The following is a 15,449-nucleotide window of genomic DNA, read 5'->3' on the forward strand; positions in this document are numbered from 1 at the left end:
TTTTGCCCCCCCCCCCCCCCCGAGCTAGGATCTCCCCCCCTTCTCTTTCATAACAGATCACTTCCTTTCCTTTCCTGTGGTGTGATACTACAACAATCCCTCTTCTGACTCGACTCAACCGACTGTGTGACCTTAACCGAAGACCTGCCCCCTGTTGTGTCTTCTACACTGTCATAAATAGACAGAAAGGGAAAAGATGCTCAAACACAGAATGTACCATTGCCTTCAGTTACCCCATAGGTAAAGTGTGATGACAGTTGTCAGGTAAATTGAACTTGAAATGGTCACCAATCAGAAATTCCACATCTGACATTAATAATCAAATATTCCGCATATGTCCTATAAACCACTGTGAAACAATAAATTGTATGTCTAAGACAGGCCAAGATGTAAAGGTATTACTAGGCAGGCATATGGTTGTCAAAGTCTGTTCCAAGCCATTTCATAAGTTCTCTAGGTTTACAAGCATCCCCCACCCATTTCCATCTCACTGCCTTCATGGCCACCCTAACCTACAGACTATGCCAGAAGAATTACATCAAGGGCCACATTCCTGTATTTTCCCCTCTAACCACAGCCCATATACTCAACCAACCTTGCAAAGTAAAAGCTGACTTCCTTAATTTTCATGTAGCTGCCTGTGAAAAATTCCAGATGCCACATTCTTGAAGGCACTTGAAGGGAGACAACTGACCAAATTTCAGTAGTTTTATCATGCAGGATCTAATTAAAAGCAATAAACAAATGTGCATGCCTACTTCTGAATATTATCTCGAAAAGCAAATTAACATAATAATTCATTTGTCTAGTCAGCATTTTCACGTCTGTCACACACTGGCTATAGAAGTAACCATGCTTCAAAGGTTTCAAATAAGTAATGTGACATTCTCCCTTACCTTCTAAGGTGGTTCCTGTGCCCAGAAGAGGATCACCCAAACCAGAAGAGTATCGAGCACTAACAAAAAGCTCATATTCAGTGGCCGGTTGGAGGTTCTTCAGCATAGCCTGGGTATTATCCCCCTTGACAGATATCTCCTTCCTCTCACCGCCTTCAGCAGGTTTGAAGGCAATGCGGTACTGAAGGACATTTCCTGGAGCAGCCTGCCATGACAGTTTCATTGTAGATATGGTCTCATCAAACACCCGAAGGTCACGAGGAGAGCCACGGACTGGAAGCAAACAAGAATAGATCAGACGCTAATTCATACCCTCTGAACACTGACACCCAAGCTTCATATAGCTGTTTGCCACTTGCTGTAAAAAAAATACCTTCCTAAAAACACCTAGATTTCATGACTCACCTTCCTTGGTGGTGCCATCTACTTGCATCTCGTCTCCAATGCCTGTAGAATATTCAGCAGACACAGACACACGGTAGGTGGTAATGGGGAAAAGCTCCTGGAGAACTATGGTAGTCTCCGGTCCAATGGTTTGGGCCTCCATTACTTCACCAGCACCACTCAGTGGGACATAGGACAGGCGATACCTGATCACTGAACCTGTAGCAGATTGCCATGACACTCTGAAACTGTTCGTTGTCTCCTCTGTAACTCGTAGGTTTCGTACAGTCCCTTGCTCTGAAAAGAAAATAATATTTTAGATCTTAAATATTATCATTTTGCTGCCTATTACAGGGTTGGATCCAAGTAAGCCTCTCTTACCTTCTAGAGTGGTCTCTTCACCAACCAAAGGGAAACTGTCTCCTTTGTCATATTGAGCAAAGACGTTGACTTCATAGGCGGTGAGGGGGAATAGGTGGGGCAGAATGGCTGTGGTGGTATCTCCAGGCACTGCCAAGGAAATGTAGTCCCCAGTGATGTCTTCAGCCTTGCGGAAACGCACCAGGTAAGACATGACATTGACAGTAGGTGCTGTCCAGGTGGCACGGAAGCTTCTGGAGGTAATCTCTGAGAACTCCAAGTTAGTGGGTGGAAGCAGACCTGAAAATAAAAAATGACTTGTTATGAAAGTCTGTCATTAAGAGTGCACAGGCCCAAATCATATAAAAATTACAAATTGCATATACTACCACAATCATATTGTACTGTAAATCTGTGAGATTTATGGGGTTACTGTAGCTATGTTTTATTCCTTTACTCTCTGTCCATTGCCTTGGCCATAATTACCACCTTCAATTACGGGCAGCAATGAAAAGCAAAGCGTTGCTGTAACCTTGTTCAGCCAACAAGGTTAATAAAAACTTAAGTTGCCAAGCATAGAATGCTACACTCACAAAGTGGTTGGTATTTTGGGACTATAGGCTTCAGTATCAATAGGCATATTGTATGGTGTAATGTTATTCTACCATTCGGTGGAACAGTCCCAGCTCAGAGTCAGAATTATTCACCAAATCAAAATAGCACCGTTGTTCTATCAAACACTAAGTGATAAAAAATTATGTGATAGAGCTTATTCACTTGTGTGCTTATGTAGTATGTTTATTGGCAGGCTATGGTTGAGTAAGTAAATTTTGCCAGCACCTTGCCTTACAGAGATTTAAACAGCATTATACTGCTGTCTGTTGCTTTTTCTTAATTGCACTGGCTCTTTGCCATTACTTTTACTCCTACAAATCAGGCCAACTGACTATAGTACAGTGTCTAATGAGGACAGCTTGGGTCAACATGAAGGTACTAACACATGTAGCTAATGGCAGTCATCCAGGTCATAGTTGTTGGGTTTAAATATTCTATCCTCCTACTCACTCCTCTTTTTGATGTTGAGCAGCTCCTGTTCAATCCTCAGGCAGATGGACTGAGTCAGCTCCTTGGAAATCCTCTGGAAGGCATCAAAGTCCTCCACCTCAAAGACATGACTGTCGGCTGGAGGATTAGCAATGGCCTCCAGCTCTGACCTCACCGCATCCTTCACACCGACAGCAAAGATCTCCACATCAATATTCCTCAGATTGGTTGCCGCATCCTTAAATGAGTCTGATGACTTTCCATCTGTGATCAGGACCATGACACGGGGTACGTTCTGTCTCGCTCCACGGGCAGGGATAAAGATCTTCTCTCTGACATAGGTCATGGCCTTGCCAGTGTTAGTGGAGCCGCCACGGTAGGGGAAGGTGCGCACAGCTTTGACAACAGCACTAATATCATGGTGGGTGTTGAGGGCAAACTCAGTGTGTGGATCACGACTGTACTGGACCAAGCTAATCTGGACCTTGTTGGGTCCAATGTCAAAGGAATTGACCAGGACCTCCAAGAAGGCACGGACTTTGGCAAAGTTTTGTAATCCAATACTGTATGAGCCGTCAACCAGTAGGACCACATCAGCCTGCACATCCACTCCCAGAGAGCACTCTTGGAAAAGACAAGGCATAATGGGTTGATTAAAGGTCTTGTATGGCTTCCATATTGAAACAAAGTAACAAGTGAGGGACTAAATAAACTAAATACATCTACTGTAAGAATAGTCTAAAATGACACGTCATGCAAATAAATCATCTTACCTGTTGACACCTTGACAGGCTGGGTCTTTTCCATGGCCATGATGGGTTCACTGGGAGTCAGACCTTTGAGGGCATACAGGCTGATCTCATACTCAGTCTCAGGGGAAAGGTCACGGACATTGATGGATGTCTGGGTGGGCCCCATGTAGAGCTCTTGGCGTTTCATTCCAGCCAGCATGGGAATGAGGGTGACCTTGTAGCCTGTGATATCACCCGGGGAGGAATCCCATATCACCCTCATTGACTTAGATGCAATTTCCAAGACCTGCAGGTTAGAGGCTGGCTCCACCACTGAGGAAGAATTGCAGGAAATGTATTATTACACAGGCTTTCAAGATACTTCAGCATCAATCAGCAATGTTGGGCTGTGAGGTAACAATGAGAGCTCTTCCTTTTAGGACCATTCTGTGTCAAAACCATAGATCTCTATCTCTATAATGTAACTCACTTGATTAAGATCTTTTGACTTACTTTCCTCTCCGCTGACCAGAGAGCTGAGCTGCTCATCAACACCAGAGCACACCTCTGTGATGATCTTTTTCTGTACCTCTTGGATCATGTCAAAGTTGGGAACATTGTACACGTGTTTGCTGTGGGGTGTGGAGGCCATTTCCCTTAGCTCATCCTCATCTGCTCCTTTGATACCTAAGTGGGAAAAAGTGAAGTACAACAACATCAACTCATATGTTCTTAACTTGGTGGCTGCAAGACAGATGTGGTAGACTGTTTGTAGTTTCTGAGTATTGCCTATGTTAGAAAAAACAACAGTACTTCACTTTTACGAAGTCAAATATGGATATTGCAATCAGTGGAAAATCAAATGGTTTCCAAGAACAGGCCGACTTTCACATGGGAGAGCACTATTCAACAAAACACTGAATAATAAACCATACCTAGGACAAATATTTCCACTCCAATGTTCCTAAGCCTTTTAGCATGCTCCTCCACTGGGTCCTGGGATTTTCCATCAGTGATGATCATTGCTACCTTAGGAAAAGCTTTCCTGGATCCAGCTGCCTCCGTAAAGATGTTTTGCAGGAGGTAATCTATGGCATCACCTTAAGACAGAAATGTACGTGTTTTTCAATATTTGTCTGGCATTCTTGCATCAGAATTATTACATCATATATCATCACATTAAGCAACTTTAAGGTAATATTCAGATCAGCAGGGATTTGAACGTATGACATAAAATGGAAACTTAAAATCTAAAAGCCACTTACCTGTCATTGTATTTCCCCCTTTGTATGGGAGGGAGTTGATGGCTTGGAGAAGTTCTCCTCTTCTGTTGTAACGAGTGAGGGGGAACTCTGTGCGGGTGTCTGTACTGTACTGAACCACAGCCACCCGGGTTTTGTCCTCGCCAATGTCAAAGGCCCCTGCCAGGGAGGCGATGAAACTGCGGATGTGTTTAAAGTTTTCTCTGCCCACACTCCATGACCCGTCAACCAGGAAAACCAAATCTGCTATAGCACTGACCGAACACTCTGGGAAAAGACAGCAGAGAAATAAGAGTCAGTCAGTTAAAGAATTATGTAGTATGTTTTGATTGATCCAGATTAAGAAAAGTTGTGTTATTACCATTGAACGATTGGTGTGAAAAACTTAAAATGCACAAAAGCACATTCTTTATGTCTCAAATGTAACCAATTTCCAAGCCAGAAATGTGCCAATAAAGGTATGGTAGCAACAACTTGGTCTTGGAACAATATTTTTAAACTGGCCTATTTCTTCTCCTGTCTGTCTAAATAAAATAAAATCCTTGACAGTTACTTGGATGGCGCAGAGATATGCATTCTGACATCAAAGGAAATATCAGCAAGTGCCAAACAGTGGGCTGGTATAGTCATCCCAGCAGACGGAGGCAAAAATGTGGCTTTATAGACTAAACATTTAGCAGAGGTTCCACCAGAAAGATTCACTTTTATACTTTCAAATCCTCTGGGGCTTTAAATCATAGATGAAATTCTCTGGAACATTTAAGATGACTCTATTGAAATAATTGGCAGGGATTATGTGGATGGAGATTAATCCTCATTCCCCTAGGTCTCATTGACTCTAAATTCTGTTCCTCACATCTCATAAGCCTCATTTTTAGAAGGACATCTTTTTTTTCCTCCAAATTCCCTGACCTAATGTTGAAAATTATAGTTTAGTCATACAATTTGGGTGGTTGTGAAAAATTTTCTGAGTGTTTAACCATGAATAAGGGTTTAGGAGAATCTGGAAGTGTGGGTATAGTTTCCAAAAGAATCAACAGTCAGCAGGGGGGGAAGTCAGCATCTACACAGATTGGTCTCATGACATGAGCAGAGACATAAGATTAAAAACTGCAATCCTTGCAACATCTTTGAACAGTTTAAGGGACAGCACTTGCCTCTAGGTTGCACAATGAATACGTCATTGCTTCACAACCCCCCTCCTGATCCATTCCACTCCTGACGCACAACAGAACCCATGTCTCATAGCTTCAAGACTTCCTTTCCTTTTTTCTTGACGTGCCAACTGGTTTCAATTAAAGGAACCAATATGTGCCCTCCCAGTCACTGTCAGATCCCTGTCTGCTCACCCGCTGACAACCCCAGCAGAAGGTAAAATGTATGACTGACCAAATTATTCCATGGGAAAAAAATGTTGCAATGACAGTCATGATGGAAAAAACTATACTGGAAAACTGTGTTAAGGACAGATCCTGTTCAAATTTTGGTTGACACCAGAGTAAACATACTCACTGATTGCGTCTGACTGTGGCCTCCTGACTCGTCCACTGGTGTTACTGGACTGGACTGAAACACAGGAAACACTTGGTGAGTTAGCAGTACACATTGCTTCCCCTGCCTCACTGTGGGCTTTTATACAGCGGAAAAAAGGCAAGAAAATTAACACATCATAAAAGCTGGTTGACAGGATCAAAACCACATGCACACAAACACATATCTTTATGCAGCATTAGCTATAAACAGTGAGCAGTGTAAGAGTCAGTAAACAGATGTGATTTCTCCCGACTTTCCTACGTCTCATGTGGCTAGATGAAAAAATGATTGTGGATATCCATTTTTCAATTGAAAGTTTTAAGGCATAACTTTTTTTAAACAATCTAATTTAACCTACTATGAAATTTGTACTTACTTGTCAGTTGTCCAAAGATGGGAATGCTCTCCTCTGACCCATCAAAAGAGTTTATGGACACAGAGTAGTCCAAGTCAGGGGTCAGGTCAGTGATTGAGGTGATAGTGGCATATGCATCAAGGGTAAAGTCTCTGACTGGTTCATCTAAGAAATTTAAAAGTAAATTAACTTTTAGGTTGCAGTGTGTGTATAAATTGTGTATGTATACACTAGCAGGTTCAACAGAACACTGTATGTGCTGACACCATACTGACCTGCATCTGATACGACTTGTATTCTGAAGCCCTCTATCCTTGAGGAGGGTCTTGTCCATGACATTTCCACTGTGTTTTCATTTAGAATTTTAAATTTCAAGGCTGAGGGGGGTTCCACTGAAAATAAGAGGTACAATACTGTTAATCACGACAAATATAAACATGTGTATGAATGTGGCTATATTTATAATCAAATCAAAGTAAGGAATTTTCAATTCAGCATTCACATGATCCCAACAACAAACACTTCATGACTGAAGTGGACTTGTTCATTGTTGGGGACAGACACATAACACTGATGTCCATTTGTGAGGGTGACAAGTAAAGAACACATGACAACACTGAAAAAGTGTGAGAAGCCATTTTGGAGTAAAATGGCATTTGTTTGAGTTGCTCAACCAAGATGGCCAGCAACTCAAGCACTGGCATACACAACATGTGCACGACATAACTCTACCAAAGTGCAAACACTGAGTGAACCATCCAACACATGCTGAGTGCAGTCATTACAACGCATGCCCCAACCACAAACTAAACTGCTTTTATGATGAAGTTGATCTCACGATTATAAAAATACAACAGTGACTTCATTCACAAGTTACCGATTATACAATGGAATCGAGGTTGCCATGTAGTTGTGGAAGTAACTCTTGAGAAAATTGAACACCATATGTTATATATACATTGTATATAAACATATTTCATAGACGAAACGTGGTTTGTTGTTTATTTGGTTAAAACTCTTTACACAAGTGAGTGGCACACATCCATTGCAAACCTTTTAAAAAGAATACACAATTCGTCACCGGAGACCCTTGTGTACTTTTTCGTTGGCAGCATAATGCATAAGAAGGCATGAGAGAACAAAATCACACTAGACACAAAAAAGACTGTTCAGATGTCCTACTGTAACAGAGAAAGTGTGTACATTAAAATAAATACAGGAAAACATATAGTGTGACAAGACCACGCGCCTTTACACTTGACTTGACCACAGCATCATGCATAATGTACATGAGAAAGTTGTTTGGCTCAACAACTTTGATTGACTGGACAGTAATTTCCATGTACAGTTGGGACCACACAGACAGAGATGACAAACATATTTTAAAATGATATTCTTTCTTACAGCTTCTGGCTACCAGTCGAGGAAAAGGACTAACGTTAATTAGCACAAGTGTGTTTAAATTTAGTATGTGGTGTAGTAGTGTCATTTACATGCATAAAAAGTCACATCAAAGCATTTGAAGAGCTCTTTTTTGTTAACCAAGTTACCCACTGTAATTTAAAATGTGTCATACAGTTAGTTTAAAATTGACGTCCTAGTTTCTGCATTCAGTTATGTTGTTATATAACAAATTAGCGTGCGGTGAAAAAATAAATCTTCATAGTGACACAATGAACAAAGACAGTAAGAGAAGACACAATGAATGAAATACATTTTGTGAAAAAAATCAAGATGTTAATGAAGTTAGCATGATGTCATTTGCACTGACTAGTAGTGCTAGGCCTAAATTATCCACAGCGGTACCACTGGCAGGGTACCATGATGGGGATGATCAGGTAGGTAAGTAAGGTAAGTGAGCATGCATTAGACTATGAGGCATCAGCAAAGAGCTTTGCCATGTGGGTGCATGCAAGCTGTTGAGTAAGAATGAGAGTGCCATCAGAGGCAAGAATATCATTGTAAAATACACTTTGAGGAGGAAGCCATAGCTTGGGACACACTGAATGCACAGGCAGATGACAAACAGGAGCCCACCAAATAATTAAAAACTGGGATTGGAGGATCACCAACCTGGCATATCAACTCAAGGAGTCCCGATGGACTGCGATCCCCCTGATTTCTCCACGAGTACTCATCTCCAACACCAAATGGTAAAGCGTATGTATGAGGGAAAAATTGTGTGCGGGTGTGTGTGTAGGTGTGTAGAAGTGGGGGTGGTGGGTGGGTTTCACAAGTAGCAAAGTGGTTGTTGGTGTATTGAAAAATACAGATAAAAAAGTTTTAGGTGGGTCTTCATTTGCATCAGCAACGCACCTGCCACTCCCATGTTTGTTGAAGATTGTATGAGCATGTCATTTGAATTTGTTACAATTTTCTTTGACCATATGTCTTTCTGGTTTTAAAATATACCTGAGGAACAAAGGTGGTTTTGTCAAAATAACAATCTCTGGTATGTTATTTGGACCTTGTGGTTGCTCTTGTTATATGGATGTCTGTCCCATCAGTTCCTAATAAAGGACACCTCTGGCTCCCAGGGGCCAAAGTCTGGCTACTGTTCTGTCAGTAACCTCAGTCTCCAGCCAGCCAGCTATCCTGGCCTGAGTTACTGCCAGGAGGAGAGACCAAGAAGAGGAGGAAAGAACACCGACTCTCCCAAAGAGGCAGGACAGATGCCAAAGTAATTCCACAACATGTGCTGACATTAAACATTACTGCATATTAACTTTCCATATGTATTGCAACTCAGCGTTTTTGCGAATGCCCACAAAGAAGCCCTAGAAAGGCTCTTTGTCTTTGTGCTGTCTGAGGATTAATTTGCTATTCTCGTATTTCATCTTTCCATTCCGTTAGTGGAGATATGTGAGAGTAGACGGTAGACTCCTCTCCACCCGCCAGAGAACTTTCAAAGGGAAAAAAATCAGAGGGTTTCCATACCATATTTCCATTTTTGCCATTATTTTGGACTGAAATGTTTGCATATGAAATTACTTGTCAGTTTCTGTCAAAATGACTGACAGGTTGTTAACAGTCTATGACATATTACTATTGTGACATGTACAGCCAAATATTTTAACAGCTACTAAAAAAAGTAATATATACGCACAAAATCAGAGTTAGGATGTAAAGTCATTCAAACGTGTCACTTGAGCAACTTTTCAAGCACTTGGATATTTCCATTTATTACACTTCCTACCAACACAATTGCAGTACTGCCTCTATAATGCAACACTGTTCTGAATGAATACTTTCACTTTTGTTACTTAAAATAAATACATTACACTACCTTTTACATGTTTTTAATGTTGAATGCAGTTTAAACTTTTTGATGTATTTCTAATGATTGGGCTCTTCTTCCACTATTGTATTATTATGTTGTTTCGCAAGTAATTTACTGACTTAGAACGCTGTACTTACTGCTGAAGACACACACTAAAAAAACTCTGAGATTTACACAGGTTTACAAGATTAAATTACAACGTTGGCATAATCATAATAACCATTTCAATGCCTAATTACCAAGGACATGGCAATGTTCCAAATGTTGCTTTAGAAAAAACAGTCCTGCTAAAACATTTAGGGGGAAACATTTAGCCATAAAATTACTTTTGTTCTACTCTGTGCCCCGCTGTTTAATCCATTTAATTAGAAATTGGAAATGAAATAAACTTTAGTGTGCTCGGTTTCTTATATTTGCCAAATCTAAATGAGAAAATTGCTCCTAAAGTACTGGTTTAAACCATCTAAATTACAGCCTAAATACAAGAAAATTAGATCTGGATTTGGAGTTTACATCAAAGCCTATAATGAGTCTTGACAGATAAATCTGACAGAATACCCTACAAACGAGGGATAAAAGCATGAACATCATCAAGGAATCAGTCAGCAGTCCCAGAGTCACATAGTTAAATAGCATACACATGAAATAAGAATAACTTTATTCAGTTTATCAATACAGTGAGTTCACTGTCTATGTGATGACATTAAAGTATAGGACTAATCCCTGTAACATAGATAAGTGAAAGAAAAGAAGCAGGAGGTAGAGACAGAGTGGGATAGTGTATGTAAGTGGACGGCGGCCAGGTGGTTTTATTTACCTTGAGCATCTATGGAGGATAACAGGGCTGCAACAAAGGCAGCCGTGGCCAGAGACAGCCCTATCTTCATGTTTGGCCCTTGAGGGTCAGCAATGCATCAACCAGTCTGAGGATAAAGGGAGAAAATGTGTTGAAGCTGCAGATCTATGAACCAGCTCACTTTGTCGGTGTAGTGTGGACTGGGACTATAAGAACCACATGCAGGGGATAAATGTCTGATTTACTGCTGTGTCAGCATGGCCGTTTTAGACTGAAGAATGTCCAGTCTGACTTTCACTAAAAGTACATAATGTACTTAATATTGATAGCAGTTATTATTTAATCATTGCTTTCCATAATGACTAAAACTATAAAAATCCATCTAGACTCCCTTACACAACAAGAGCCACACCTTGCTGCCTCCAGCTGATGCCCGCACCCTGGGGTGATTAATACTGAGTGATATACTGTAGGTATTTATTTAATGGGGTGCTGAAAAAAAAAACATGTAACCACATACTGTTTGATCTTATAAGGTCACCAAAACTCAGTCTGTGATATCATAAGGTACATAATGGTATTTTTTAGGTATTTGATTATATAACGATAATGACTTGATTGCAGTCCCTTTTGTACAAATTAAATATTTTTGCATGTTTGAAATTGCCTCTGTAACTCATGTGTTTGGCTTTGACTAAATCTATTTCTTTATGAATGGGTTACAATCAATCAGCCCACAGCAGTCAGTCAAAGACTATGGATCTTACATGGACTCTCCTTATATCACAAGCGGACTTAAATAGATTGTTTCTATGTAATCATTAGTTCATGTGAAATTGAATAATCTCATGCGATGATGATTTTTCCTGAAGGATAAGTAGACCACATCCACACAATACAGTCTGAGCTCTCTACCGCAGAGTGTGCGCCCCGCCTGGTGCACAGGCACGACAACTGCAGCTGCAGGGGCTGAAATTACTCTGGTGGCCCCTCGGACGCAATTGGAGCTCATCTAATTCAAATTAGGCTACTAAACTACACATTGAGCGCAATATCTATGCCTGCCTTGCCACTAAAACACTAAAACCCTTATGATGGATTGCAAACCAATGGCTTGTCGTTGCATTTTCATTCAATTCAGTTCAATGGAGTGATTGAGCGCCTAATCCACAAAATGTAATTTATATTTAAATCAAATTGTTTAAAAAGTTATGTTGTAAGTAGAGTTCATGTTTTTTTTTAATGCATCTGACTGATCAAACTATTGCAAAACGCACTAAAGTACAAAACTTCGACAAAAATGGCGATATTCTCTCTAATTTAATGAAATATAAATGAGTTATTGTCACTATTATTACTTTTTTAAATCAAAAATGGCAAAATAACTCATTTATAAATAAATAAAAGTTGGTCTACTCACTTATTCAGCAATTCAAAAACAATGAACCGACCAAGTGTCAGAGCAGCCTGCTTGAAGCCTCCCCCTCTGGAAAGTAAGAGCAAACTTCAGGAGCTGCGGCTGGACCCCTCTCTCCTCTCTCTGGCTACTGGAAGCTCCGCCAGCAGATGTCCAAGAAGGAAAAGCCTCTTTCCAAGTGGGAAGAATCTTTCCACCATCGGCTACTTAACAGGGGGGGCAGTTCCTAACTCTCAGTTTACCATCATATGGGCTTCTTACGAAACTGCCAGTCAGTTGATGTATGTCCCCCGCTAAGACCGATCCACTGTTTGGAAATTACATTTTTCCCTGCATTCCTTTGGTCTGGTGATTTAATGAGTTTCCAGTGCCAGTGTGACGTTACAGCGGGGTCCCTGTTGGCCAGACAGCACTGGGGAGGGAAGTGTTTCATATGCGCAACAAGGAACCTCATCCAGTTTATTTACTCACATGTAAACTGATATCAAAGTTGACTTTTTCGTTTTATAAACAGAGAACTGACTCTTGGTTTCATACCCTGGCCGTTCCACACAGTGCGTTCAAGAAGTTTAACCACGTTAGGCCCTTTATTTCAGAAGTACTTTTATAACGTGGGGGTCTGTGGAAAATTTTGCTGAGAAAAGAGATTTCAGTGCACCCTGCTGCTGACTGCCACTATGAGAGATACTTAACTGATTGGTTTCTGGTGCCCTCTAGTGCTCAAACCAAACACCTACACTAAATACAAGTTTGGATTGGTGAGGGGAAAGCCAATCCAGTCCCCTGCTAAACTCAGATTCTGAATGAAGAACAATATAATATAATAATAACAACAATAACTCAACATGAATCTTAATATCAAAATGTACCAAACATCTCATATTAAATCAAAAGACACAATTCAATGAGATACATACATTTTTTATTATTATTTGCAGCTCATGATTTGTACAATCAATAAATATTCATTTCAAACATTAAAAATACTGATATTATTGATAGGACAAATAATTTCCCAGATTACCAATCTGCACAACAGAGTGGATGAATTGCATACAGCATGTGCACGCTTGTTTCATCAGATGATAAATCCCAATTGGGCCAATCCCGTGCGTCACTTCTTGGGCATTGCCGCACTAAACAGCTCATACACAACATATCCACTCCCTGTGAAGACACAAGAATTACAGATTGTGAGGATACAACACAAACTAATTATCCTGACTTCAAACAAGCCATGATGAGGCATTGTTAAATTACAGTCATTTTACTAGCTAGTTTCAGCAACAACACTGGGGTCAAGTCACTGGTATGAAATGTGTTTTTATCCAAAAGACAGACTGAGACGTCTGGAGTGAGCCTGACTCATCAAATCTCAGACAAATGCTGACATACCGAACACAGTTAGAGCCATTGTGATTCTGTAGAGCACAGCGTCCTTTGACCCGCCCTTCAGATGGATAGGCGTACCGTTGTCCGCCTGGCCAAAGAGCAAACAATGAAGTTATAAAAACAGTTAGCCTACTTCAAACGTTCATGAAGGACTTTTAACTTCACGTGTTTCTGTTTCTAGGGTATTCAATATATTCTTGTAGCGCCCATCTTTGGTTAACCACCATAGCAATTAAGTGGTGGCGTACAATACACAATGCAAAGAAGCAGTGCTTGCTCTGGCATTTAGAAGCGAGGGTAGGCCGTTTGTCAACTATGGCTACAGTAATTTCTAGCGCTATGCAAGGATCAGCAAAGCCTGCCACATTGGAACGTTGATTATGTAATGGATTTTTAATTAGCAGCTTGCAAGCGTAATTAGTATAACTCCAGCCTCAGCTACAGCTGAAGGTCATTTAAACATTATAGGGTGGAAATCCACTGATACTTATCTGTGCGGCTACAAATTAGATTCTGTCTCCAGAACCTGGGAATAAAGGAGACACTTTAACATTATCTTTAACAGTAGAAAAAGATCTGATTCTTTTCTCACTCTTAACAGTGACAAATGAAAACAAAGTGGATATAAGACTACTCCCGTGGCTTACAGGAGTCACACAGCTTCTGAAACACTGTTACACACATCAGATGGGATACTGATGGGATCTCAAAGAGCTTTAATCCTACCTGAAACAGTTTCTGTTTGTCCTTCACAGTGTTATCAATCTGTCTGCGGGCACTGCTGGTGATGGTCCGCCTGGAAAGCTGCTGAAGTCCCTGGTGGTACAAACACTTCAATGAGGATTAAATACTTCTAAACTGTATAATGTATGTCTGAAAAACAGGGGTAAAACGGTGTGAAGATCTCATTTAAACTGAAACAGTGTGAGAAAGTGAACTGACACAAAATACACCAAGTGATTAGAAAGCGGACTCCACTAGTGAATGGGGAAAGTGCTATTTCTGCATCACTTTGAAGCAAGTGTGTTAAAAACTGCTGCTTCTTTCAGAGCGTTTGATCATAGTGGCAGTGGTGACACCTGCTGGCCAAACCTATCTATTACATTTAAATGCAAGACTGAAAGTCAAAACAGAGGTCATCACTGCTGTCATGTAGTCTAAGCAGTTCAAGTGGTACTATAATCACTCGATGCATATGTCAAACATTATTTAACGATAGTTATTGGTTTGGCAAAAGGGTTTAGGTTGCTTGCTTTAGCAAAAAAAACAAACAAACGTGGATGGATGGCAATCCCCTTCTGTTCGAGCCTGTATGTTGATTTAGGACTGACCACACCTGAAACCTCAAACTTAACCTGGCTTTTATTTCTCCTGGCGGTCAAGTCTTTGTTGCTTAATCGAAGCGAAGCCATCGATACCCGTTTTAAATACCTTGTGGAGTATTCACTTTGTCGGTAACGTTAACCAACTTCAACCTGACTGGCGTTAATAGTCGACTTGTTGCTCAACAGAGCAGGTAGCTGGCGTCCTGTCAAACACTATGTTAAAGTCATAAACAGGCAATAACAAGAGCATAGAGCGAGAATAAGACCTGTGTTCAATGAAATAACTAACATCATTATGCGCCCTCAACTGCTAGCTTGGTAGCTAACGTTAAGTTGCGTTTGAACAGTTTAGCTAGAGACTGTTACTCGTTATTTAAACTTTTTATTTATAATAACCAACCAATAAAAAACTGTAATGTGTTATAGTCAGTACAACAGATTAAACTTCTCTCTTACCATGAGCTGTCTGTACATTTTGGCAAACTTCTGTTGTGTCTAGCTAGGAGGTAAAAGCACAAGGACGGACACCGACAGTCTGACTTCCCACAATCCCTTTGGGCCTGTCACATCCGGTCGCGTGAACTTATTATAATAATAATAATAATAATAATAATAAAAAACTAAAAAGTAGTAAACATTAATAATAAAGTAGTGGCTGTGATATGGTAGCACTC

At 40.5% G+C, this 15,449-nt stretch overlaps 2 protein-coding genes across 6 annotated transcripts in view; both read right to left on the reverse strand.

Annotated features, from left to right (window-relative positions):
• The window catches only part of col12a1a (collagen, type XII, alpha 1a), a 55,338-nt gene extending 43,062 nt beyond the window's left edge, over window positions 1–12,276 (reverse strand). For 2 of the 4 annotated variants that reach the window (XM_035674704.1, XM_035674703.1), the window contains exons 1-13: window positions 12,062–12,275; window positions 10,663–10,768; window positions 6,841–6,957; window positions 6,587–6,730; window positions 6,190–6,243; window positions 4,681–4,944; window positions 4,351–4,515; window positions 3,929–4,102; window positions 3,458–3,748; window positions 2,706–3,308; window positions 1,662–1,940; window positions 1,302–1,577; window positions 897–1,169 (exon numbers count right to left, since the gene is read on the reverse strand). In XM_035674704.1, the coding sequence (XP_035530597.1) occupies window positions 897–1,169; window positions 1,302–1,577; window positions 1,662–1,940; window positions 2,706–3,308; window positions 3,458–3,748; window positions 3,929–4,102; window positions 4,351–4,515; window positions 4,681–4,944; window positions 6,190–6,243; window positions 6,587–6,730; window positions 6,841–6,957; window positions 10,663–10,732 (2,710 nt within the window). In that variant the 5' untranslated portion in view covers window positions 10,733–10,768; window positions 12,062–12,275. Of the gene's footprint in view, window positions 1–896; window positions 1,170–1,301; window positions 1,578–1,661; window positions 1,941–2,705; window positions 3,309–3,457; window positions 3,749–3,928; window positions 4,103–4,350; window positions 4,516–4,680; window positions 4,945–6,189; window positions 6,244–6,586; window positions 6,731–6,840; window positions 6,958–10,662; window positions 10,769–12,061 lie in introns of all 4 variants that reach the window. The other 2 variants (XM_035674705.1, XM_035674706.1) reach the window with 2 other exon arrangements.
• Window positions 12,277–12,958: 682 nt separating this feature from the next.
• Window positions 12,959–15,349, reverse strand: LOC118337623 (cytochrome c oxidase subunit 7A2, mitochondrial). 2 transcript variants are annotated; one of them, XM_035674736.1, is made up of 4 exons: window positions 15,232–15,349; window positions 14,177–14,266; window positions 13,454–13,538; window positions 12,959–13,225 (listed from the first exon to the last, which is right to left on the reverse strand). In XM_035674736.1, the coding sequence occupies exons 1-4, from the start codon at window positions 15,247–15,249 to the stop codon at window positions 13,173–13,175; spliced, it is 246 nt and encodes an 81-aa protein (XP_035530629.1). In that variant the 5' UTR covers window positions 15,250–15,349; the 3' UTR covers window positions 12,959–13,172. The 2 variants fall into 2 exon arrangements, 1 of the variants encoding a protein (XP_035530629.1); XR_004797161.1 differs by having other exon boundaries at window positions 13,161–13,225; window positions 13,454–13,976; window positions 15,232–15,284.
• Between the last annotated feature and the right edge of the window lie 100 nt (window positions 15,350–15,449).

This window comes from Morone saxatilis, unplaced genomic scaffold (assembly GCF_004916995.1).
Source record: "Morone saxatilis isolate NCDOM2014 unplaced genomic scaffold, NCSU_SB_2.0 Contig3, whole genome shotgun sequence".
In the NCBI taxonomy this organism is placed as follows: domain Eukaryota; kingdom Metazoa; phylum Chordata; class Actinopteri; family Moronidae; genus Morone; species Morone saxatilis.

Excerpts from the sequence above, each read along its gene's own strand:
- LOC118337623 (XM_035674736.1), bottom strand. Across the intron at positions 13,539-14,176 it reads ACAAACAGAAACTGTTTCAG|GCGGACAACGGTACGCCTAT; the intron begins GTAGGATTAAAG and ends CTCTTTGGCCAG. Across the intron at positions 13,226-13,453 it reads AATGGCTCTAACTGTGTTCG|GGAGTGGATATGTTGTGTAT; the intron begins GTATGTCAGCAT and ends GTGTCTTCACAG.